At 41.4% G+C, this 26,373-nt stretch overlaps 1 protein-coding gene across 4 annotated transcripts in view; it reads left to right on the top strand.

The window, feature by feature from the left end:
* Positions 1–18,427: 18,427 nt before the first annotated feature.
* Positions 18,428–26,373, top strand: part of unc5a (unc-5 netrin receptor A) — a 122,179-nt gene continuing 114,233 nt past the window's right edge. For 2 of the 4 annotated variants that reach the window (XM_070962378.1, XM_070962377.1), the window contains exon 1: positions 18,842–19,064. In XM_070962378.1, the coding sequence (XP_070818479.1) occupies positions 18,971–19,064 (94 nt within the window). In that variant the 5' untranslated portion in view covers positions 18,842–18,970. Of the gene's footprint in view, positions 19,065–26,373 lie in introns of all 4 variants that reach the window. The other 2 variants (XM_070962375.1, XM_070962376.1) reach the window with 2 other exon arrangements.

Raw genomic sequence — 26,373 nt, 5'->3', positions numbered from 1 at the left:
GTTTGGCTGTTGGTTGTGCTGGCCCCTGTGGGTGTGTATGAGCTGTGAGAGCAGCTCTGCCAGCAAACCGGAGGTATGTAAAGCTCAGCAGTTTGGTAATTATGACATTTTTAGAACGGTGAAAACCTGGATGACAAGGATAACAACAGTCGGATTCATGTGTCGATTTTTATGCCGGAGCTCCAAAAGCACCATGCCATTTGTCCCAGTTTGTCCCCTTCAGCATTAGTCTTTACCTGTCCTTGTGTTCCAGATCCTGCCGCTCCTATCTGCCCAGCAATCACCTCTGTCTCCTCACCTGACCTTCCCCACCCGTCTCCTCACCTGCACCTCACTCCCTCATCAGCCGCTCTCTGTATATACTGGCCCAGATCTTTTGTTCCTCTGTCAGCGTGTCCCAGTTGCATTGTTGGTTTCTTCCCTTGTGTTTTTGCTTTTGCGCTTCTGTAACCTGAACCTGAGCCTGGACCCCTGCCTTCCTGCACCAGCCTGTAAGCCTTCTGTCAATAAATCACTGAAATCACCCCGTCTGCCTGGCCTCTTCGCACTTGGGTCCTTCCCCTGTTGCCCTGTTGTGGCCTTTTGTTTTTTATGGCAAAGTTTTCTTGTTTGCTGACTGGCCTGGATGGTAATTAGCAATGGACTGAAACTGAAAATTGGCTATGTGCTTTAGACTCAGCCACCAATCCCTTCTAAATCTATCTTAATTCAATTATAAACTACTAATATTAAGCGTAGATTCATTAGTATTATTCAGTATAATAGCAAGAAGCTGGATAAAAGGAAGAAGAGACAGAGAGATACACTTGTCATTATGCTTTCAGAACAAATGGCCGGTGTGTGTTTCCACTATGATTGCTGTGGACCAGCAGCTCACTCACCTGGGCCAGTTGTCAGACAAGAGCCCACTGACTGACTGTCTGGTGTGTGTCCATCCAGATTGGCCAAGCTGTGAAAATTTGATCGCAGAGTGTTTTGGAATCCTCTAGAAGGTCCAGATGGCCTGTCCAACTCTGGATGAGTGCTGGCTGAAATGTCTGCAGTGCAGCTACACTGTGTTTAATAGCAGACACATTCAACTATAGGACATTGAAAGTCAGTCTTTTTGTCTGCTGTTTGAACTGCTGATAGTCACAGTAAGACCCCCGTTAGCCCAGAGTTTTAAACTTCAAATCTCAGCTTGAGGTTAACTGAAGTCAACTCTAAAGTGCTGTGCTTTACATTTTTCTGAGTCTTCCTCAAAATGAGCATTATTATAATCAGCTGGTGTGTAAAACAAAAACAATGGATGAGTGTTTGTCCAAAAAAGAAAATCTCAACAATTCATGTGCAGTTGGAGTCCTGACGATGTTAACTCCGAGCAAGCGTGAATCCTTCTGTTTAATGTAAGCTCTGATATAACTCTGGGCTATCTGGAGCCAAAGTTTAGCCAAAGTTAGCTCAGGGCTGGAGATGCAACACTCAAAAGCCCCAGACCCAGAGATCAATCTAAGACACAGTTGAGCTTTCAGAGGTTTTTCGATGGATTTGTTGTTTCTCTTTCAAACTAGACGTCAGAGTAGTGAACTGTGGGCAGAATCTGGCCCTTCACCAAAATTAGTGATGCCTGAAATGCTCCCTTTTCAGGTAACCTCAAAACAGAATATTTCATGAATCTGCGCTAGCTAACAATAAAAATATGAGATCCAAGTTGATCATCTGGGTTTGGTAATCGATACCTTCACTGTGAAGGGATTCGTCGAACCGAGCCTGAGCTGCATTCTTTAGTGGGCTGTTGAACAGGTCAGACTGTGGGCTGCTCCTGGTGGTGAAATGGAAGAAAACCACCTGAATAAAATAACAGTTTTATTCAATCAAACCAAACCAAATCTCTTCGTATCAAACACAGTTTTATCTCTGCAGCATTAGTTCAGACAGACCTGTGACAAGACTATACCTTTCTAAGAGCCACAGTTTACAAGATGGAGCTACCTGCCAATGTCAAGCAAGGGTAAGACAAACACATATATTACTGCTCATACGTCCTTAAAACTCCTGCTTCCATGATCTACTTTTCACTTTTCAGATAGACGTGATGTCTCATTTTCAATGCTGGCTTTGACTGTTGTGGAGATGAACATTAGACCTGGTGAAACGATCACAGAGATCATGATCCCTCCACATCTACTGTGATGGCCTCATAGTATCTACACTGGGCAGCTGCAGAATCCTGCTCACGCTTCAACATCAAGAAAAATGTAAAAATCAATTAATTGTTTGCAAATTCATCAAAACAATATTCTGTATGTCTCCACTGCAGCTGTTAATCTGGGTTGGCCTCACAGTGTCACTGACAAATCTTGACTCCAGTAGAAATGCCATTTTCAAATTGTGTCATCAAATGTCTTAGACTAATAAGTGTTAGAGGGACTGCTAATATGAGGTTGGACTCAATACTCAACTTTGTTTATTTATGTTCTGCTACCAGACGAGGCTTGTTTGGAATATGAAAGATGCAATTAGAATGAATGACCTAAAACAGAAAATGTGCAGCTACCCTTTGCTAATCATTTAGTTCACATTATAATCAACAGGTGAGACAAAATGTAGTGCCACAGGTTATTCAAAAAACAGAACAGTGACAGCTTATTAGCAATTGCCTAACTCTACTGAGCAACAATATCAGTGGAGATGTCGTGTTTTGGGTTTGGGTGTAAGAGCACATCTGTTCACACTTGTGACAATCACACTTTGCATCCAATTTATAGGAACCTGCTTGCTGTGGTAACCAGGGCGGCTGTGGCTCAGGAGGTAGAGCGGTCATCCACCAATCAGGAGGTTTGTGGTTTGATCCCTGGCCTCAGCAGTCCATATGCCGAAGTGTCCTTGGGCAAGATACCGAACCCCAAAACTGCCCTCGATGCTGTGCCATCGGTGTGTGAATTCATATGTATGTTGCTTTGAATAAAAGTGTCTGCCAAATGATTAATTGTAATTGTAATTGTAACCAACTAAAGGCAGCTCAATGTCTGTAACATAAACCAGTGTCTGTCAAAAGAGAACCAGCTGGTCACAATGTTTGAATTTTTCACAACAGCAAAGCTAATGTGTTGTCTTATTCAGCATAATGTAAAGTGGTGATGTACTCTCGCACTTCTTTTAAATTGATGTATTTTACCTGATTTCATGTTAACCTATGTTTTATTGCTTTATTCAGTGGTTTCACTTTCTTTGTTTTCATCCTTATTCTGTTACTTTTACTATCATTTTGTAGAGGGTTTTACATTATCTTATTGTTATCATTATTATTATTATTATTATTATTATTATCTCATCTTATTTTACATTAACTCTTTATCCCTGTTGTCATGTCCATTATGTCTTCTATGTGATTTATCTTATTTGAGCTGCATTTCCTTTATGAAAGGTTCTATACAAATAAAGTTGATTATAATATTTAGAATTCGATTCTTCTTATCTTTATTATAATTATGTAGTTCTACAATGAAAATACCAGCAGCATGCTGCAGGTATTAAGCGGTCTCTAACCAAGGTGGTTGCTAAGTGACTCATGCTGTAATTCACGCTCAGACTCTCTCAGTCAGCGCAGTAATATTTAAATCAGCTGCTGTGTGATGTATGACAGGTTCTAAAACACAACTATCCTATTATACACACTGTGTGGCACTGCTATTCCTGCCTGCTTTGGGGTTAACAGGGTTAATGCTGGACATGGTGGCTCGTGTCCTGAAGGGAAAATGAGTTTTTCTGGCTAAACACTGCACAAAAGGCTGAGAAACAATACTCATCTGACCAGCTCTGCTACCTGAGTTGATATCGTAGGCTAATCACATTGTTTATTGTAAAGCTGTCTCACTGGTGATGAGTAAAACACATCCTTTGATGTGATACATGGTATTGTGAATTGTAAAAAGCAGTTTACCTCTGGGAACCTTCAGTGAGGTGTGCACAACCAACTGATGGATGCCTGCCTTTACTGATGGCCTTAAAAAGCTAACCTGAGTTTGTCCTAATGGCACCACGGTCTGATGAATACATATCCTGTAATGTGTGTGTGTGTGTGTGTGAGTGAGTGAGTGAGAGAGAGAGAGAGAGAGAGAGAGAGAGAGAGAGAGAGAGAGAGAGAGAGAGAGAGAGAGAGAGATCACACGGCTCATGAGAAATGCTCCGTAGGGATAGGTTCCAGCAGATTGGGCTGCCGTTAGGGAAAGCGCCGCCACATCCAAGAATTTAGTTCTGAGCCTCGATTTCCTCTCTGGGCTTGCGGTGGTGTTTGTTTTTCCTAAACATTGTTTACTTTCTGATATGTGTGTGTGAGCGTGTGTGTGCACACCTTTGTGTTTATATTAGTTTTTCATAGATCTGACACTAAAACTGGGTGCCTTGCAGTAATAAAAATTAAATCCCTGGCGGCGTTAGCGCCATGAAAAATAGATTATCCTCACAGAGGCTAACTGACAAGGTTGGTGTCAGGTCTTTTTATTTCAGGTAATGTTTGCAATGACACAGCAGTGACAGCATCTACTATAAACAGAATGAATACCGAGGCCAATACTACTGCATGCAGTACAGCAATTAATGCGATTCACTATCAAACTATTTCCTATCATTTGAATGAATCGGGCAGAAGATGTTGGCTCATCAGTTAAAGCCATTTAGAGCGAGGTCAGAAGGCCATTTGAGGTTATTTATGTATGCAGCTGCAAGTCGTGCCCAGCTGTTTATTCACTTTTTCAAATATTTGTTTTTCAAAGACTAGCCTCCTTCCCTGCATCTGATGCGACTTTCTTCTTTGGCCTCATCAGCAAATATGGAAAAAAAATCAGCCCCGCTGGGTATGAAGTAGGTCAGACTGTTAGTAGTTAATTTGGGCTTGGCTCAGACGGGCTTGAAACAGCACTTATTTTTCTGTTCACTTAACTCCCTCTCTCTGGATAATAGATGATGCTGTCCAAAGCCCTTAATCTTATAACTTTGCAATATTCCAAACTTTTTCGAAAAACCATAATTTCATGCTCTTGGTTAATGTGGAGAGCAATTATTGACTGTGCTGTATGATAAAAGCACGTTATTCTGTGCGTCATTAATTCTACATGGTGTAATCGGGGACATAAAACGGCGTGTCAGGTGGCGTTGCCGCTGCCATTACTGTGCACATGCATTGTTGATGTTGCTTCCAACACATCCTGCTGTGTGTGCAGCACATGTCACTCACTTGTCCTGGCATTTCAGACTCAATATCCAATCACCTCTATCTCAAGGATGCTTCAATCATATGTCCTTCTCTGACACTCTACCGACTTCATCCAGTGTGGGAAATTTGAAACGTATGATAAAGCAGAGTAGGACACTGGACTTATGCACTAATGTCAAGAGACAAGTTAAATACAGTAGACAGCAGTACACCCAGCCACCGCGCACTCATGCCGCTGACCTCTCTGCCCCCCTCACCAGCTCCATCAATAAGGCAGGTTGATTTGGCAAAAGAGGGATAATTGCTTTAATTTTTTCTGTCATGATATGCTTCGCCAAAACATTACACATCACACAAATTACAGTTTATTTTTAATGATTCCCATTTGGTGCTCCAGCGGGGATTCCTATAAAGTTCAACCAATAGCATTTTTGCATTTGCATCATGGCTAACACACCAGCTTTAACAGAAACTACATGAAGCAACATGTCCTCAAAATGTCCTTTAATTAAAACTTCAAGCTGCTAATTTATGCTACTTCCCAGCTGTCTGCATATGTTTACTATAGCTGTAATTTCATTATATTTAATAAGTTGTATTATGTTGTCTGTACCCCACCTGCAGACAGTTGTGCTTTAGCTGGATGGGGCTGCACACTGAAACATATTTGTGAATAATTCTTTGTATATTTGCATGTGGCGTGAAACAGTAAAGAATGTTTAACCTCTGATCAAGTTAGTCACTTTTCTCTTCTGTTTTTAATCAGGCACGGAAAACTCCAGTGTTATTTACTTGGGTTGAACAAGGGAATCTAATTAAAATGTGCTACATGATATATAGTTGTAAAGGTAATTACAGCTATTTGATACAGCTCAGTAAAACTAATTTGACTTCAGAACAAAGATTACTTGCTCCCTAAATGCTATTTTAATTGGACATTCATACATAGGTTATCACACTGTAGCTGCAATCTGGATATTTCAGTCATTCAAAGGAAAGTCCGAAAATTCATGAGCTAATTTAGCTCACCGATGACAGAATTTAGCTTTTGATTCAAAAAAGCGACAACTATTGAAATGCTTATAGCAAAACATTTTCATCTCTCTAAAACATCTTTCTTGATTAAATATGAAACATAGAATCACAAGTCACAAAAAAACAGGTGATAATTCATTTAGATTAGCTTAGTACCTGCGATTAACCCGAGGCCATATGAATAGATATAGTAGGGTTCTGTTATATTTTAATACTTTGAATCAAAACCAAACAGACCATTTCTCACAGTCACTTTCTAGTGTCACTGGTCTGACAGTCAATAACATTATGCATTAAATTAGACATTATGAGACAACCTCAATGGGAAATTTGAGGCTCTTCTACTGATCATGTAACCATGAGCCTACAAGTAGACAGCCCTGTTTTAGTGCAATCTGACATTTAGCAAACTTAAAATAACTTAACAGATAATAGTTGATCTTTGAAAGTGAATCAAAAGAAGCAAACTCAAACATTTCATGAATTTCTGTTCTTACTGTAACTCCACATCAATACAAAAGGAGAACAACACAATGCAGCATGTGTTCATTGATTAACAGACACACAATGCTCAAAGTATCTTTTCACACAATATGCAGACAAACTATTGCAGCAGATATTGCCTTCAGTATGAATCATGGTGATGTGCAGTATGCTCTATAAAGTTTGAATCAGCTCTAAAACCTGTCACTTACATCGAAGTGTGAACAGTATTGATGTGATTTACGAGATCCCACGTTAATGCAGGCAACAAGAATGCCACGCAGATGGGCTGTAACTTAAACTTTAAGTGGCATATATTGGTTTTAATAGACTGAGAACTGTCTCCAAGAGTTGAAGACTCTGATTTAGAGCCTTTTACTGCTCCAGGTCTCAGGTGTTGCTTTGCTTCCAGTCAAGATCAGTAAGGATGAATTACACCTTTATTTCAGTTTTTACTGTGATATCAAAGATGATGTGTAAAAACAAGTGCACTGTTTTATTGATCTGGTGAAGGAGATGAGGTGACATATTTCCTCTGCTTATTATCTATATTGGAACACCCTGTGTGTATTATCATGCTTTTACCATGGCTACATACCAGTAGAAGAAAGGGAGGCAGTAGGTTAACTGGTGACACAGAAACACTGTACATTTTGTGTATTGATTCAGTTGTAGGGTATTTTTTGATGCTGTGGTTTGTGGCGTTTTATTGAGCTACAGTATCTTAAAGGGCGTTTCTAACATTTTGTCCTCATTTATTAATTATGTGGAAGAGAAAAAAAAACAAACATCAGGCTCATATGTTTTATTAATTGATAGCAAAATCTTTACTGATGCTGTCAAGTCATCAACAGTCAACAGTAAAATGTAATCAGCCACCAGACCCTTATATACTGTATGTTAATAATAATAATAGAATTAATAAAGCATAATAAACATTCAGTATGTCTTCATAGGTTAAGTTGCTATCCTTGCCAGATTTGCTTCATAATGACCACTTAAAGTGTCCTTACAGCTGCTTAACCACCTTTATAGTGTGTTATAAAGCATTTCTTACAGGGTTATATACTGCTTACAAATGCTGCATAGGTGTTACTGACAGGAGAGGATGAACACCATCCCCAAAATGGCAGCTCAAAAATGGCTTCAGCCTCAGTAAATAAGTTATTAACCATGAATCATCAACCATGAAACAACAATCCCTTTATATAGGTTACCGTGTCAGAAACCAGAAACACGTCATTATAGGGCAACAACAGCCAAAGTACATATACATTCACATATTCAGCATCAATTTCAAGTTTGATTTCCATCTGCATTGTGTTATACTGTGCATGGATTTCTCAACATGTCTCGACATGTTTATGCACACAGTTCTTTCTGTTTTGTTAATTAACTTCACATTGCAGCTGGATTTCCTGACAAAGCTGCACTGTAGTTAGACCTGAAACACAACCCCACAGACACACACACACACACACAGTTTTGTCTGGCCTGTGTTTGCTCATACGCAGTATAAAATACCACTGTAACTTCTGTCCCGATAAGTCATCCCCTCTCATAAATTCCCCGGTCCTATAAAGGGGTGCAGAGCAGAGGCATGAGGGAGAAAAATGAACTCCATCAGGAAGCTGGATAAAATTTCTCTGACACATGCAACCTTGGTCCAGTAAGAATATCTCTGTATCCTGCTGACATGTGATCTTCTGAATCTATTCGGGACAGCTCGTCTCACTGAACTCTGAGCAAGTCCTTTGAAGCTGCATCATTCATCAATTTCAGCCCTGTTTGTGGGCTACAGATGATACCCCGCAAGCTCAATAGCTGCCAGACATTTAACAATATGTCACACAGGCATTCTCAGACAACCCACACTTAAGGCTTTTCGCTAATCCAACGCTTCAGGTCCTGACAACGTGAAATGCTTAAGGCATCGAGCAAAGCTGATCACACGCTATTGTTACCATGACAGCACTTAATCAGCATCTATGGAAGGTGAGCTTTGCGGGATTGTCATTACCGTTCCTGGCTAGTGAGTCCACCAGCAATGGCACATTTCTTTCTTTCTTTCTTTCTTTCTTTCTTTCTTTCTTTCTTTCTTTTTTTAAGGCTAAATCTGTCTTTGTTTGTGATGGTGGTACAGTACCGCCAAAGCACTTTCTGCTGATGGAGAGGTTCAGCAGATAAATGATGAAAGGGATTTTCTGAGAACCGCTGTTATGGCTCTTTGAACTATTTTTACTGCCTTATTTTCCATGATTGCTGGGAGGTCCAACTCTTCCAAGACAACCTCTCTGCACAGGCTTACGAAAATTGTGAGGCTTGTTTACTTTTGAATGTCTGTGTAGCACCGTGTAGTAATTGAAGGGCTGAATTAGTCGTCCCACATGCTTTCAGCTTCTGTGCTGTAAACCATATTTACTCTGAAACCCTATTCCCAAACGCACGCTAAATTAATCTGATAAATGGGCAGCATGAGGCAGCATGTGAAACAATGATTTGATGGAGAGGATGTTTACCTACCTTTGGAATAAGCACAAAGTCAATTTATTATGTGTTGAATGAGAACCAAATTCTGTTTTTATTCAACAATAATATATTCACTGTAATGCAACTATGAACTGACTGATGGCATCATGCCATCTTTAGTCTCTCCCGCAACAAACCGCAGGGCTTGAAGTTTGAGACCATTTGTTCTGAATCAATGGTACAATTTTTTCTGAGAATTATTCAAAGATTTCAGAGCGAAAGATAACCATGGAAGTGCAACATGAATTCAATGGATTCTTTGGAGCCTCAAGGCTCCTCGGCCGACACTTCCTTTGATAAAATGTTTAAAAAAGAAAAAAAATCACTATGTGCATGTTCTTACAATAAAATATAGTTTTGCATAACTCGATACATATCATGCAGTTCACTTCTGACACAGTGGTTCGTTGAGTGAATGAGTAAAAGTCAAAATAATAATTGCAAACTCATTACATATGTAATATATATTGTTCCTTTGTATCTGACTTTATCACATAAATCCCTTTTATGTACTTAGAATTTGTAGCATTTGCCACAAACTGGAGATCCACATTTGATGAAAATCACAAAATGCAGATACAGTACACAATATTACTGTATGTGTATCACTTTTTCTGCCGTCTGTTTTGTCTTTTTGTGTTATAGTGTGTGCTGTCATGTGGGATTGTTGGTGTTTTTTAGATTCTTTCATGCTCTTCGCGCAATGCAAATTCCTCGAGGGGAATAAAGGTTATCAAAGGTTCAAAGTCAGTCACAGACAAAGTGCAGACTGTCATCTTACATACTGGCAGTACCTGTGACATTTAAAAATCCCTGTAAAGACCAATCACAGGTGAAAATCCATTTATCTAACCATGTTCTGGGGTGTGTGAGACCTTAAATAAAGTACGGTCATTTTCTGTATGCATTCCCGGTGCTATATTTGCCACCTTCAAGTACGCTCAAGTAGTCCTTGAGTACCACTTGAGTAATAATTGAGTGTACTTTAAGTGTAAATGGGATGCTAAATTGGCAATTTTTACCAACTGTACTTAGGTACACTGAAGTACAAACTTTCAGTGTCCTCAAGTACACTGAAAGTACACTGAAAGTTTGTATTCCAGCATTCAAAATAAACTCGCAGTACAATTGTGTTGTATCACCAATGTGTTGGAAATATACTTAAAAAAAAAGAGGCAAAATTAAAGTACACTTTGATAAAGCAAACTAATAGTGTATTACAAAGGGGTACAAGTACATTTTATTACTATAAAAAGGATTTTTGATTTAGAGTACACTTTATTTTTTACTTACTGCACAATTTATGATATAATAAAGTACACTTTTTATTGGTGCTTTGAAATACCACTAACAGAACTTAATGACATCTATTTAGAAAAATACTTTTTAGAAGCAGGTGTCAAACAGACTTTAAATTAAGCACAACTTGAATTATATTTCTGATACACTAAAGTATTACTATTTGACCTGGGTTTCTGCTAGCAGATCAAAATCATGTTGATGTGCAATTCTCCGAAAATTAGTCATTAATGACATGATAAAACTAATAGGCAGCTGTTTTTGAGCTGCTACAGACGGCCGCAACATTAGGGTTAATTTTGCTGGTATTCCAGTTTTCCATCTACATTTACAAAATGTTCTATTGTCTAGTGTCTCACTCAGAGCTTCGACATATTTTATGTGTTCTATGAAACAACAACAACAAAAAAAAAACGGCTTGATTTATTTCATTTGCAGTCCAAATTGAATGTGCCATTTAAGCCACTTTGTCTTAATGGAGGAACATAAATGAGCAGAAATATAATCCCTCATCCAGCTGAAGAATGTGCTTTTGAAAGGGCTAAATCACTGGGGCTGCCTTCTACTGCGGTGACGTGCACAGGACTCACGGGTGCAACACCGGGACGGCCTGACCTCAAACAAAGGTTCAAGTATTTCCTTTAATGAATGACACCCGTAACATTAATGCCTGTTGACCTGGAACATGTGGTTAAGCTCTTCAGTCGAGGTCAGTGTTTGCAATTTCCATCAATATTCTAATATGATGTATTCAGTTTGAGAGTTGTGAGTGCTGTATTTAGTTTGTAATGGCTTGGAGAAACTCATTATCTCAGCTAGGAATCCACCAATGTCGATAGTGAGTGGGATGTGTGTGAGGCATTTTCAGCTGGAGAATTTATGCGATCTGTGCGAGCTCACCTTCTGTGATGATATTGAGAATCTCATTCATGTTTATATTCACATCTGGGAGCTGAGGGTACAAACTGTATAAATATCTTCTTTAAAACATAACCTTATAAAAGAAGAGAGAGAGTGTGTGTGTGTGTGTGTGTGTGTGTGTGTGTGTGTGTGTGTGTGTGTGTGTGTGCGTGCGCACGTATAACAGTAGAAGTCAGGTATAAGTCTTCTTCCGTTCATCACTATCCTGCATCAAATTCAAGGCTGCATTTTTTTGAATTGGCTTCATCAGTAATGCAGCCATCTGTCATGTTGGCAGGTACAGTACAGGACTCATGAGTGCAGCACTCAAAAGGAATCTGCGGTTGTTTCATGAAAGACACTATCCACACAGAGTTAATAGCACCTGTAAAACTTGTCACATAGAATGAAAATAGTCACAAGGCCGTGAGAGCATCCTTCAGTCTGTTTTTTTTTTTTTTTTTTTTTTTTCACGCCGCACCAATGGCATGAAAGCATGTGATTTGTGCGAAAGAGGAAATGGAGATCATTTTAATTGAGAGATTGAATTAGTTTAATCCTTACCCGGGGGGGACTAAGGTGACAAAAAGATAAACATTGAATTCTCCACTGATGCAAATGAATTTTTAAATACAAGTTTGTAAGCAGCTCAGTTAAAATTTAAATACAACTCACTTTCTTGACTCAAGCAAAGAGGCTGTCCTCTGTTTTTGAAGCAGTTCAATCCTACTACATTCACTGCATTCATTTTACTACAGACAGTATTTGGGTTCCTCTGACACTTTTTCTTTAGTTGAGAATGTGACTTCATATTTTCCCTCTGGTGTGTTTTTTTTTTTTTTTTTTTTTTTTTATTTTCACTGAGGTTATTTGCTGTAAATGTCACCTGGGACACTGAGTGACAAAATAATGACAACCTTTTTTTTGAGGCAGAGCAATTTCCCAGAATTGAATGAGCAGGATGTGTGCAGAGTGAACAATATGTGCTCTCGCCTCCCGATTGGTCTGTGTCAATACCATTCTGACATCTCTCCAAGGATGCGTTCAGACAGATAGATTGGACATCTCACAAACAGATGCTGAGAGGCAAAATAAAGATTTAAACACATACATGCGTCCTCCGCCGGCCCCTGTTTATTCTGAAATTCCCTTTGGATGAATGCAATCAGGGGCAAAGATGGATCGCATTAGGGCAATGTCAAAATATGTTGCACAGGGTTTCCAAGAAATGCACTTCTGCTGGAATATCCTGTAATTGCAGCATAAATCTAACTGAGAGCTCGCTCATACCTACACGTTCAGAAAATAGTTAATTAAAGTGTCATTGAACCGGGTGGGTTGTGTGACAGGGAAATCCATTCACTCCATTAACATAGTAACTGTATCTATTTGCATGTCAAATGTCAAAGAGAGTATTGAGTTGTGATGTGACAAATGCGTGTCTCATTTATTGTTGTTATACGACACTTTCAGCCATGTAAAGCTCATCGTTTCAGTCACTCAGTCACGGAAGGTCATGGTTTTGGAATTTCAACCAATACATTTCTTTTTTTCAGTCCGCCTGTTCTCACCTTTTCTGCGTCATTTTTAAGGTGGTATTTTTAAAATACCTATCTATCCCATCTTTTCTGAATGAAATCCCTCCCCAGATAGTTTTGGAGGGTTGAACATAAAGGCAGGTGTCTTTGTACATGTCTGGTCTTAATTAAATGGTTCACTGCTATTGAAAATGAATTGAAATCTCTAAAAAGGTGTTAAAATGTTACAGAATGATTACTGCGGGGTGAATGCATGGAGATATCTTTGAAGTTAACAACATCTTTGCTGTGAAATCAACATAATTGCAGTATACAGTAAATGCCTACATGTCAAGACATCAAACCTCCATGCATATATTTACCTCTCTGCTCCAAGGAAGGTTATGCAAATTTACATAGTTATTTGGGTCCAAGTTCAACAAATAAAAGGTGGTAGAAGAAGTATTCACATCCTGTAAAAGCAACAATAAAACAATGGAAAAATATTTTTGAAATGTTACTGAGGTAAGTAAACATGCATATGTATGATAGGATAAGCATGAATGTGTTTATGGAGGCAGAATGGCCTCACTGTAAATGTCAGTGTATTTCTGCATGTCATTAATTTATTATCACTGTTGAGCAGCATCTCAGTGTTGCAGGTAATTTTCACTGCTTTGAGTCATTTATGTGAATCAATATATCATACCTAAAGTGAAACTGACATTAGTAACTGATAAACAGAACATTATTTGTCAACTTTATTGGTAATTGATTCCTATTTTTCAACAGAGAGGCCAACCAGGCCTTGGTGGCAGCTCCTCTGTTGTGATGATCTTCTGCATTTATGTCTTTGTAAGCTGATTTTCTTCAGGTTTTGGACTGTCGATCAGACGAGAGGCGACATTTGAAGAGGTTACTTTGGACTCTAGGAAATTATAATGGGCATTTGCTGATGTTTAATAGATCAACTGATTACTGGACTGATTGAGAAAAAACTGATTGAGATTAATGAGCAATGAGAAAAAAAAATCATTAGTAGAAGCCCTAACTGGAAAATCTTAATGTACAAAGTAACAAGTAACTGAAATGTAGTGGAACAGAAGTATAAAGTACTATAAAATGAAAGTATAATACCTCAACATTGGACCTAAGTGCAGCAGTTGCTGCTAATGTCAGATGGTATATCTCTCCTTGTAATGTGTAATGACGGCTGAGTTGGCTCTATGTAAAGGATATTAGTAATGTTAAACAATAAAAAAGCATTATGGGACTTTTTAAGGACCACAGCACAGAATCCAAATGCAGGCTAGTGAAAACCCCTCTCATGCATCATCATCATTATCTTTTCCATAGATCTTTAGTGATAAACTCCTGGAAACATTTTCCCGGGGTTGATACATTTTGAAATAAAATGAAGCTCCTTGAATGTTAAGCGTGGCCAGCCTGTGCGTTACCCCTCCGCTGTCAGATCCAGCAGTGGTAGACGAGGTTCTCCTATCAGAGTCTCGGAGCAGCACTGGCAAGGACTGACACAAAGGCAGGGAGTCATAAAACATTCAACATCATTCAAAGTCTCCTCTCCCATGCACGCTTAGACAATGTGACATTCAAAACAACAGGAGAATGTCGGTCCAGGAAGCATATTTCAGGAAACCTCTTTTTTAGAGAATAATGAAATGTAGAGTGAGGGAAAAAAAGTGTGGGAAAAAATGGTTCAGCTTGACACTTTTTACTGTCACCCATTGTCTGCTGAAGAGGTGGATCACACACCGCATTCACGTTTGCAAGTTAGTTCCATTAACGTCCTCAGATTATCCTTTGTCAGGCACACAGGAGTCTGAATTAATCAGACTTAAAGAGCGGAGAGAATGCAGATTCTGCATTTATACTGAATCTTTATGGAGCAAATCGCACCTTATTCAGACCTGATTAGCTAGACCTCATCTGTCTTTGTCTGAGCTTTCTTAGCATTTACATCAAAATCGGTAAACAAAAAGCATTCTTTGTGCATCTCTCCCAAAATTAAACTCCATGTAAAAATGTGCCAGTCACAGAGTTCATTTCTCTTTTTTATCTTATTGTTTTATGAGGTCTTTAAAATGTAAGTGCTCCTTTTTCTTCCTCCTCGCCCATTAGAGCACACAGCTGTGAGGCAATTCTGAGGGGAAAAAAAAAAAAATCAGGTTACCATGTGTTGAACTGTTTAAGTGCTAAGCAGCGGGTTTGATGAATTACAAGTCAGTTAGTCCATTTCGCTGACAGAATGCAAATTTATTTATGACCCTGAGACTGGGAGAAAATGAAATCATCATATATTTCCAAACACTCACACAGTGTTTTAGATTAGGCGAATCTATTTGGGATGGAAACACATTCTATGAATAAATTGTTTGAATTCCCTTTTGAAACAAACTCTTAGAGCACTACACTCAGACGCCGCCTGGGCCACGAATATGAAGAATCTGCACGAAAGAAAATCTTAATTTAAGGGTACGACGGGACACCCTGTCTTCCTCCACGTCAGGAGAGTCCTACTTTGAATCAAACACACCAAATCAACTTTAATTTTTAGAGTGTCTGCTTTTGATTTATAGTCATGGAATAAAATGCAGCCCATTTCATATGATTTGGAGGTTATCCCATTTTACATTTTCATCAAATCACATTCTCGGGCCATATCTGTAAAATTGAGAAATCGTCAGAGCTGAAGTGGTGGGATATTGGAAGTTCAGCTTCATCAGCAGTCTGTGCTGCTGAAATGAGAGACCTTCAGTGGGCTCCTTCATCCCCGCCCCCCTTAACTTTCTTCCTCTCTGTTTTTTAAACCCTCCATCTCTCGCTCTCATTTGGTTTTGCTCTTCACTCAACTGCACAAGATGTTGGGAGATCACACCGAGGCCACTTTATCGCCGCTTGTGTGACATAATTTAATTAAACAAAGTCACAGCCATGCAGATCGTAACTGTGTAGAGAGCTATGGACACAATAACCTGGAATAAAAGCCTGTGTGTATCACTTATCTACTGATGGTAATGGCTTTTATAGCACTTATAGAAAACCATGTGATTTAATATCTGGATCATGAATCCTGATTAAGGTATGTATATATGTATGTGTGTGTGTGTGTGTGTGTGTGTGTGTGTGTGTGTGTGTGTGTGTGTGTGTGTGTGTGTGTGTGTTTATAAATATAGATACAAACACACACATATATATTGAGTGGCATTTCATGGAGAGTGGAGGAAGGATGTGGGTCCCTTATCCATTATAATATATAATAGAGAGTGGAGGACCCACCGGAGATGTTATGATGTTAAAGTAATACCTTCTCTTCCAACATTGCAGGGGTTTGTTAAGCTCCTAATTAATTTTCCTAACCCCATACCAATAATATTTAATTAAATTGATACACTATTGATCATCATACAGTCATTTTGCATGGTAATTAATGGCTAAAATGCTGTGGCATGCAAATCTGAACCTCAATTTCATTCTCATTGGACTGCATCCTCATAAGTGGTTTGCAATGTAATATGCAATCCGCTGATGGCTTATTAAGATCTTTAAAGTCATTTAATCTGAGGCTGTGGTCAATTATATCTCTCTGGAGTAGCATTGCAGTTTAATTTGATATAAACAAAACAATAGGCTGTGAAGCTGTGGTCATGATGGAAGTTGATACACCCACTCTCTCTCTCTCTCTCTCTCTCTCTCTCTCTCTCTCTCTCTCTCCACAAGTCTGTGCTGGAATGCAGACAGTCAGAGGCTGCTCTGCATCCTCCTCAAGGGACCTTCAGTGTTGTTTGTAAACAATAACTGATATTAATTTCATGCTGGACACCTTCGTTGGATCAATGCTTATCGACCGGGCGAATCAGTTGTCTTCATGAGCTGCATATGTTGTAATTGCGCAGTTTATGGAAGCACCCAGGAACACAAACACCTGTAACAATCTGGAACACAGACACGAGCCTCGTTCCTCGACACTTATCGGTCAGCGAGTGCGGTCTTTTTGGATGACAGCCGCCGTGAATAATTCAAGATGATACAAGAGAAATGGCTCGGTTCTGTCCCGGTGTCGTGATTGATTGCAGGAGAACAAGCTGCTTCAAGTCTCAGGATATTGTAAATGCAGCCAATGACAGAGAGAAAATTAATTACAACACCACAAATCGATGAACAACTGAATGTGTCAACTCCCCAAAGAGCTGTGATTGTTCATTGTAGTCTGATTGAGGGAGCAAAGGGGGGGCGGGATGCTGGACCCAGAGGAATCAGTGGAAGACAGGGTTGTGGAAGAGGTCGTGCCCTGCCTTGACTCAGCAAACACATCGCAGCAAGAAAACACACTCTAATAATTCCTTTAAAAACAGCTGCAGCTATATTCCCTGCCTCTGTACAACCAACTGTGCATTTTCAGACGTATCCTCAGACCCTCATTTGAAATGCATATAGCTTGGGTGCTTTTTCAGGGAGAAGAAGGCACATACTGTGACTACAAGAGACCAGCTTGCACTGCCTGATAGGACACAGAGCAGATTAGCAGAATGAGAGAGATCATTACGAGCAACCTCACAAGTGACCAAGGCTGAGTCATTCTCTTAGCTGCTGTTCGTCTGCCTTGCTTACCACTTCACATCCACAGAGCCCATTAGGGTTTGATCATAAACTAGATGGCTGCAGGGCTGTGCGTTTCTGCATGTATGCGTGCACGTTTTGTGCTGTCATTGTGACTGTGACTTTGACCTTTCGCAAGGGATGCTGGATGGAGAGAGGGCTTAATGAGTTTGTATAATAGCTGAGCTCTATCTGAGGAATCATCCATCTACATGAGGCCAATAATTAGCTGGTAAGACAGTGGTCCAGATCTGTGCTTCCACTTATTATTCTGCTGACTACCAGGGAGTGGAGAAATGGATAAACAAAGACACAACCCCCCTCCCTCTGTAGTGTATTAATAATCTGCTGTCGATTCTGGCATGCAGCACTGTAAAAGCACGGCTGAACAGTCTGAAAATCACTCCACTGACACCGCCAGAAAATGAGGAAAAAGCTATCTGCAACATAAGTCACATCCTGGTCTGAGTTTGCTGACAGGTGTGCGCTCTCATGGGAGCGCTAATCCTCATGCTTCTTCATCTGTGTTTGTCCGTCACTGATGTACTGCAGCAAACAAAAACCCCAAGACAAAGCAGAGGCATATTTAACTGCAACTCAATGACATGCAGATGTGATCTGTGCGAATTTGTATGCAAAGCACCGGTCTGATTGCTATCATACAGGACTGAATGTCATATCCATCATTTTCATGTAAGGCAGAAAATATGAAAAGCACACTTGCGACGGAGCGGACGAAATAATTTCCATTCTGCCGTGCATTGCCAGTGTGTGGCTAGTTACGCTTATTCAAGATATGTAAATGTTTGCCTAAGAAAAGGGATATAACAGCAGGGCGCGCTAAGGACGCTCCATTCCCAGCGTGCACGCAGGATCCGCTCCTGGTTTTGCTGCTCCGCTCATCGCGGCGCATTACCTTCCCTGACTCTCAACACTCCAGCATTGCTGTGCAAGCAGATGTTCCCTCTCCGCTGCCAATTCTGACCGTTTTCGCATTCGGAGAAGGTATTGTTTCGCGGGAGGGCTGCAAAGTGACCAGAAACAAGTGAAACTGCGTCCCTCCTCGGCCCGGTGACACAGAGAGGCAGAGTTGTGAGCGGATAGCGGCTTCTTGGACAAATACAGTACAGAGAAGCGGCGAGCGAGCGAGCGAGGAGGCAGTTTGTTCACCACACCTGTGATGCGTTGTTCTGAGCAACCAAGACGCGCGACCGGGATGCTGATGGCCACGGTACGGCGCGAGGATATGTGCTGAGGAGAAAAGAGAAGGACTTGGACGTTGTGAAAAAGGCGTTAAGTGTCACAGAGGACACTCTCCGGACCTTAACAAGCCCTGTGTGCCAGCGTTTCCTCTCTGCTCGCTGCCTTTCTCAAACTTAGGCGATAAAAAAACACCATGATGCCCTTACTTCGGGGCCCCTTTGTCCGCCGTCGGCACAGCGCCACGCTCCTTGTGCTCTGGCTCGTCTTCGCTGGCTTCACCTGCGCTGGTGAGTTTCACTATATCATGAAAAGCTTTCGGTTAATTAAGCTGTTAATTATGTGTGTGGGGGGGGATAAAGCGCAGCAAGTATACTCAGAATAGGCTGCACGTGAGAAGTTGTTTGCTGGCGATTTTTTTTTTTCTTTTTAACGAAATGCAGCCGCGCGTGACAGCACGTTGTGAGCGCTCGTTATTGTTCTGTAATTGCTAGCACTCATCAATTAGCCTTCACCTTCAAGGTTACATGGGGAGGAGTGTGTCGCCTCGAACATGTCTGCCGAGGTTAGAACTTGAGGCAGCAGCTTCCTCGTGTGTTGCGGGTGTATGATGGGGCTAAACCAGCGCTGCGCAGTGTGTAGCGTGTGTTTTTACCCCCACCGGTGTGACTGCAAGGGAAGTTCACCTGCCGGAAAGCGCTGAGAGCCAACCCGCACTTTGAGATGTTTTAACAAGACCTGGGCCTGCGAACAATAAAACGCAGCCACACCGCGCTCCTTTCACGCTGTCACATCATCAAGGTTCATTGCCTTTTTTTAGTTTTATTTTTGCGAGTCTAATTCCAATAGAAGAATATCGCCTCCATCATCTGTGTAGTTAAACGTGCTCGCCGTGTGGCTGCAGAGCGGACCGTGTGTGCGTGGAGCTCTGCTGGCTGCGGGCAGGATCGTTCAACTCCACGTTTCTCCCCGACCAGGACTCGTTCCTGCTGCATTTGCAGTATGGTGACAGCTTTACGGAGTTGGTAGACGACCTACTCGCACTGATGAGTTACATTTTATGATGTAGCCTCTTGGCCAGACACTCCCGCTTGCATGCAAATGTGCTTTGATGCACGAAACAATCAACAGCAGTGGGGTGAGCTGAAGAGCTGAGACTGGAGGGAAGTTTCCTGAAGCCATTTGTGAGATGGCCTAAAATGCAGGTTCACGTTTTCTTCTGCTCAGTTGGATTTCTAATTTGGAAAATCAAATATTCCAATAATGATAGTATTTAACAACAATACATGTGCAAATGCAATTGGAGTTTTTAAGGCAATCCAGCATAACAGAGCGCTGGCCACTGACCCCTAATATTACAGGTTACTGTGGTGCACAGTCCAGCTGGTCAAATCAGTGCTTTGATCAGTGCAATCAATGTTCAATCTATGCCCTGTTGCCCACGATGCACCACCTCACGGTTCAGCCTCTTGACTATTTTTAAAACACTCATTCTCTCTGCTAAATATCACCCTCACAATGCCACACAGCTGGAAGCTGCTGGTGACAATCCAAAGCACGAGAATTTCACACATCATTTGCCTTGCGCTTGTTTCCGAACTGTTAACCTTGCTCTGGACAGAAGGCAAACATGTTAAAGTTGCTGTAATTGTGTCTCTTGCTTCAGGACACTGAGATGATGAATTAAGAGGGCTTTTCTCCTGCATTAATTAGTGTGTAATTATGAATATATCAGGATTAAATAAACAGTCATGCTCCAGGGACGCCATATATCAAGCTAAGTAAGTAGCAGTGCAGTGGTATTTACAAGTCGTTTTATGATGCATGTTGAAAGCGATGCATTTTGACGGAGTTGCTGGTATACATGGGCGGTGCGGTGGCTCAGTGGTTAGGTGCCAGTGCCTCACTTCTGTCTGGAGGTCACATGCTCTTCTCGTCATTATGTCAATTTAGGTGCAATACTGTTTCTCGGTTTCTTTGTTCGCTCTGTGATAGACGGGAGCTCTGTCCTGGGTGTTTCCCTGCCTTTCACTCAATGCATGCTGGGATAGGCTCCCACCCCTTCTGTGACCCTGAATAGCAATGAGCCAGTTCATAGAATAGATGGTGCAGGGATACGGTATAATCTGTTTTATTCTTTTCTATCTTCTTTATCACATTTCTCAGGCAGTTTCAGCCCATCACTCCGTGTCACATGTTAGGTCAGTACAAGCATCCTTCTGAGCTCCCATCACAGCTTACAGGCCACCTTTTATAGGACGTTGTCCCAGAAATGGATCGCAAAGGTAATTTGGTAGCCAATTCTTTCTACATCGGGGCCGGGACGGTCTCAGCTGAGATCAGTCGAGCTATCCTCTGTAGAGAGGCAAGGCGCTGACTCAGCATCCGTCTGTATCAAAAGCCGACTTGTCTTTTTTGCAGGGAAACATAACTCAGTCAGTAATAAAGGTAGGCCTGTCAATCTAGATTTGAGCAAGCCGAGCACTTTCCCTTTCACTGTGTTGTGAGTGATCTGACGGGCCGGACAGAGGGGGTAGGTGTGCTTTCAGCCTCAGGAACAAAGAACTGTACTGCTTTGCCTGTGTGTGCACACCACTTGATGTTTTCAGTATGCGAGGCCTGTGTGTGTGTGTGTGTGTGTGTGTGTGTGTGTGGGTGTGGGTGTGGGTGGGGTCCATAAGGATTTGCTTACATGCATTTCTGCATGTGTCTTCTCATTTCTGCAGATTATCTCAACCCCTGTTGCTTCTCCTGTTTCTTTCCTGTTAGTCTGCTGCCCATTGTTTGTCCCTTCTTACTTCCTCAAGACAATGGACTGTAATGGCAAATGGTCTGTATTTATAAATTGCTTTTCTAGTATGACGACCACTCAGAGCGGTATTGCAAGTCTGTGTTCAATCGTTCACACACACACATTCGTATGGCGGCTAAGCCACCTGCTCATTACAAGAGTTATCCATTCACACACCGATGGCACAGCATTGGAAGCTATTTGGGGTTCAAGGATACTTTGACATGTACTGCCGAGGCCAGGGATCAGACCACCGACCCTCTGATAAATGGACGACTGCTCTACTTCCTGAGCCACAGCCGCCCCACCCCAATATGCCATCAAAACAGCCAGCTATCCATGCAGAGAGAATAAAAATCCAGGATTTTTCTTTGTTTTTCCCTCCGCCCGGTGAGAGCGTTGCCAAGCAATTGTTGTCTGGTTCAGCGAGGGAGCATGGGATTTGGTATCAGGCACCTTCCTACTTGTGTGAACAGTCACCTCGGAGCAGTTTCCGCCAGGTGTAAACCTTGTGATGATGCAAGGAGATGGCCATCAAATGACAACAAGTAGACATCTATTGCATAATGCTCTCATTTGCAAGGCTCCATTCCTTAGTACAATAATATAAGGCATATTTTTTTATTTTTTTGCCAGACTTCTCTCATCATTCTAATGCGAATCATCCCAGAGTTGTCTTTCTCGCAGCCAGTTTTGTCTCTCCTCATTGACTCACTAAAGAATGCGATAAGGAGAGCGAAAGCTGAAATTAACATAATTTATTGGGGGAAATTGCCTTCTGGTCAAAGGAATTTAAAACCACTTCGTTTCTGTCCCATAGCTAATGCATGGCAAATGATCGCCATGTATTTGCAGGGATATGGTCTTTTACAGCAAAGTGATAATTTACTACCAGAGAGTTTTTGTTCCCTGTAGTCATGGAAGATGAATTCAGATGACACAGACAACGGGAAGACGATTGCGGTGGGGTAGGGAAAAATTCTCTAAAATTATTTATTTTCTCAACTGCTCATACTCACCCAGTGAATTAGCATGATGTACAAATGCGGAATATATCACGCAAGGAGGCAATTACACGTTAGGGGAAAGAACTGAAATGATTTCACTTCTCAGGAGTACAAATGCTTGTTACGAACTGTGTGCCGCTTGCAAAATTTGAATTGGACAACGTGACAATGAAAAAGAGTAGGAATTGCTTATTTGCGGGACAGAGATGATCAAATGCATTTAATTTTTTTTAATTCACTTTCCATCATGTTAATTTGTCTAAACGAAAGAATACAGATGAACTGAATGAATCCGCTCCCTGTCCAAGTGTTCTTAAGCTATTTTCTCCAGTTCGAGTTACTGTGATTAATGGAGGCAGAGATAATAGTTCAGCATAAATGAATAAAAGGTAAACAGTGCATGTCAACATAGGTCAGCGTTAAGCAATGGACGAGCACGCTCTGTTTGGTGACAAATGCCCAGGCGCCTTATCTTTCAGAAGGCTATGTCCCTGCGCTTATCATTTGCAAATGGCAATTTTGAGGAGCACAGGAAGGACACAGGCGTTGTCGAGGACACGTGGAGGATGAACCTTGCAGAGGGGAGGAGTTGGGTGTTATTTTCTGCAGTCTGTGCAGAGGCCCTGCAAAGGCACTACATCTCTGTCAAACTCTGGCCTTTTGTTTCAATTACCCCATTTCTATGATTCAGGTTTATGTGAGAGCGCTTAGGGGTTGAAGTTGGGCTGTTTCCCTCCTGAAATGTGGTGCAACATAGTCACTTTCTGTGCTTTTCTATCTGGGCAGCATAAAATTGACCTCTCACCCCTGCTGTGGGATGAGATTACCCTTTGTTTGAATGGAAACCTGCATCATAACTCACAGAAGGCCACAGTATCTGACTTTGTATCAGCAGCTGGGAGACTGCCCTCAATCTCAACTGTTGTGTTTCTGTCACTGCCCGCCATCCGGTGCCCACACTCAGCCTCATGTGTCCGAGGGCCACCAATGAGAAGTCGGGATGAGCCTGTTGAGCTGAGCGCTGAGTCTTTTCCTGGAGGGTCTAATCGAATGTTCTTTTTCCTGGGTCATCTCTCTGGCTCTCTCAAAGAGAGAAAGAACATGTGATGCTGACCCTCGAACCTTGCACGCCACTGTGATCTGTTGCTGGGAAAAGATTTCATCTCGGCAAAGAACAATGGGGTATGTGGTGGTTGATGTTCTCCAAGTCAGCGCGATAGAAGAAGATAATGTCGGAAAAAAGGCACTTTAGTGTAGTTTTCTTCTCAAAAGGCTTCGCTGTGTGCTCACCTTAGATGCAGCATTTCGGTGAAAAGGCTGTCTGTTTGTGTCAGGGCTTTTTTTATAATGTTTGTTTTTAGTACACATGATGTGCTGTCTGGCTGCTCACTTTGTACGGTGAGAATAGTGGTGTCTGAGGAGATGTTCCCAGATCCTTCCTGTTCTCTAAGTGATCAATACTCTTCTTCAAATGGTTAATTGGCCATCAATCACTGTCAGAGGAAGCGCTTAGAAACCCAGAGGTGTCTTGGTGCAGCTCATAATAAGAGATTGTCCAGTCCTCTGGGTCCTCTTCTGGCCTTTACTTCAGGCCAGGTGGTGGCTGGGGAACGCGGATCTGAATGCAATATGGAGAGCCATAGATTAATAGTTCCTTAGTAAGGCCACCAGGGAGCGATGTGAAAGCCACTTCCACTTCATCATAAAGTGGTCTGAATGGAAAGTCTGCAGAGCATGCGGTGGAAAAGGAACTCTGAAAAGGTGTGAAGGTCGTTACATGGGAACTGGCATTTGGCAGATTTTATCAGCTTAATGTCATCCTGTAAAATCGTTATGTTTCGTTCATTAAGAATCTCGGGTGTGTTTGTTGCAGGTAAGCATGTATTTCAACATTTTCTTATATTATTGAGAAATGATCTCATTTGAATTTCACAAGGCTGTTTTTCAGCAGCTTGTAGTCAAAAGTTACGAGATAATGACTCCTTTGTCTGCTACCTCAACCTTGAAGGGAAAACACACCTCCAAGTTCCAAATGTATGGCTCATTGTTATGCTTATCCCTATTTAGCATGGAACGTAAAAGACACAATTAGAAATCACCTGAGGCTACCCAGGCAGCGCTGCTGGCGCTTGATTGGCAAGGGTATCTGAGAGAGGTCTGGCTCAGCCTGAGCCAGAATTTGTCATCTTGAAGTGATTTTGTTGACAAGACAGGAGGCACAGTGACCTTTCCTAATTATGTCTATGTGTCCAGGCACTGATGCCTTAGGCAAGCAATTCAACTGAGTCAACAGAGCGGTGACTCTCAGAGCACATTTAAGCCCAGACGGCATGTTGTGTGATGTAAGGTTAGCATGCAGGGTTTAGCAGCAAGCTTGTTAATAATTCAGAATTGATACAACATCACTAATGTCATTGGCGTCAGCTTTTTCTTCACAGCTGTGTAAAGAAACAAATTGAAAGATCAGGTCACATCAGGCGCCTTCTTTCTTTCCTCTTCTTCCTCCACTTGTACCTGAAGTCATCACCAAATCATTGCAACGTTATACAGCATGCAAGTTGATTCCCCCAAAACATGAGCCATTTGTCATCCACCCTGAATGTGTAGCAGCGAGAGAACAGCCTCACTGAGCTATGTAGGTCCCCATGTTATTGTTTTTCCCAAACAAAGCATTTCCCGATGTGAAATGAGGTCTGAGCATTAGTGATTCAAAGCGTAAAGCTAAGCAGCAGATTTTCTTGGCGAGGCCATCAGGAACACGAGGCTCACGGAAAACACATTCAAGTCCTCGCTCCGATAGAATTAATCATGACAACACAGCTACCGTTGAGGCTAGACACTCCCTTTTTTTTTAAACAGCACACCTTTCACTTGATTATGGCTTCTGTGGTTTTTAACGTCCGCTGACAGTACATTCATGTTGAATCAAAGTGTGTTTTCATACCCACAGTTTCTTGTCACCAACGCTTGAATTTCAAAAAGATGAGCTCAGAGCAGCTCTGCTCCGGCATTGTTTTTGTTAATTACTCACTCATTTACAATCCTGTGTTTCAGGCAGAATTAATGTTGAAGTTTTAGTGGTATTGGAGAAATGGACTCTTGTCATGTGAAGTAATCAGTGACACTGGTTTCAGTCTTAAACTGTCATTGGACATTTGGATCTGTTAGTTTATTTTGGCATAATAGTATCAAGGCAATCTGCTATACTTTTAAAATTCAGACACACATCAGTGATTAAAATCTGACTTTAGACTTTAGATGCCATGCTGTCACCAATCTGTACACTGAGAAAATTAACAGGTTGGTGGAGGAGGGCCCAACAATGATTGGCTGGCCGACCAGGAGCCATTTACAGCAGCTTTTCCCCTCTTTGCTCCTTTTTTAATTAAAACTCTTCCACCATACATCCCTCAAATATATAAAGGTCTCTTGCTCCTCATGGTCTTCACTGGGCTACATTTGTTCAAGTATTGGACTCCTGTTAGCACTATTTACTGTATCATTAGATACCCATATTGGATTTGCTCAGTTAAACGTTGGCAGGCATCTAGATCCAATATGTACCATTCTGTTGGAGAGAACATCTTGCTTTAATCCACATTAAAAGCTGACAGTGATGAATGTTTAATCAAGCCTACGGGAGTAACTCGTGAAGCAACTGTTGAAATTACAAAGTTGTTGAAATTGAATACTGTGAGCTGCTCGTAAGGCCAGATTTCCAGTGGCTACCTGTGATTATGCGATGCTGAAGCGATGTGGCATCAGTTTCTGGGAAATCAACATTGGATTTAGTCGCCAAAG

This window comes from Chaetodon trifascialis, chromosome 5 (genome assembly GCF_039877785.1).
Source record: "Chaetodon trifascialis isolate fChaTrf1 chromosome 5, fChaTrf1.hap1, whole genome shotgun sequence".
Classification (NCBI taxonomy): domain Eukaryota; kingdom Metazoa; phylum Chordata; class Actinopteri; order Chaetodontiformes; family Chaetodontidae; genus Chaetodon; species Chaetodon trifascialis.
Note: the sequence above shows the minus strand (reverse complement) of the source record. Positions and strands in the feature narration are given on the sequence as shown.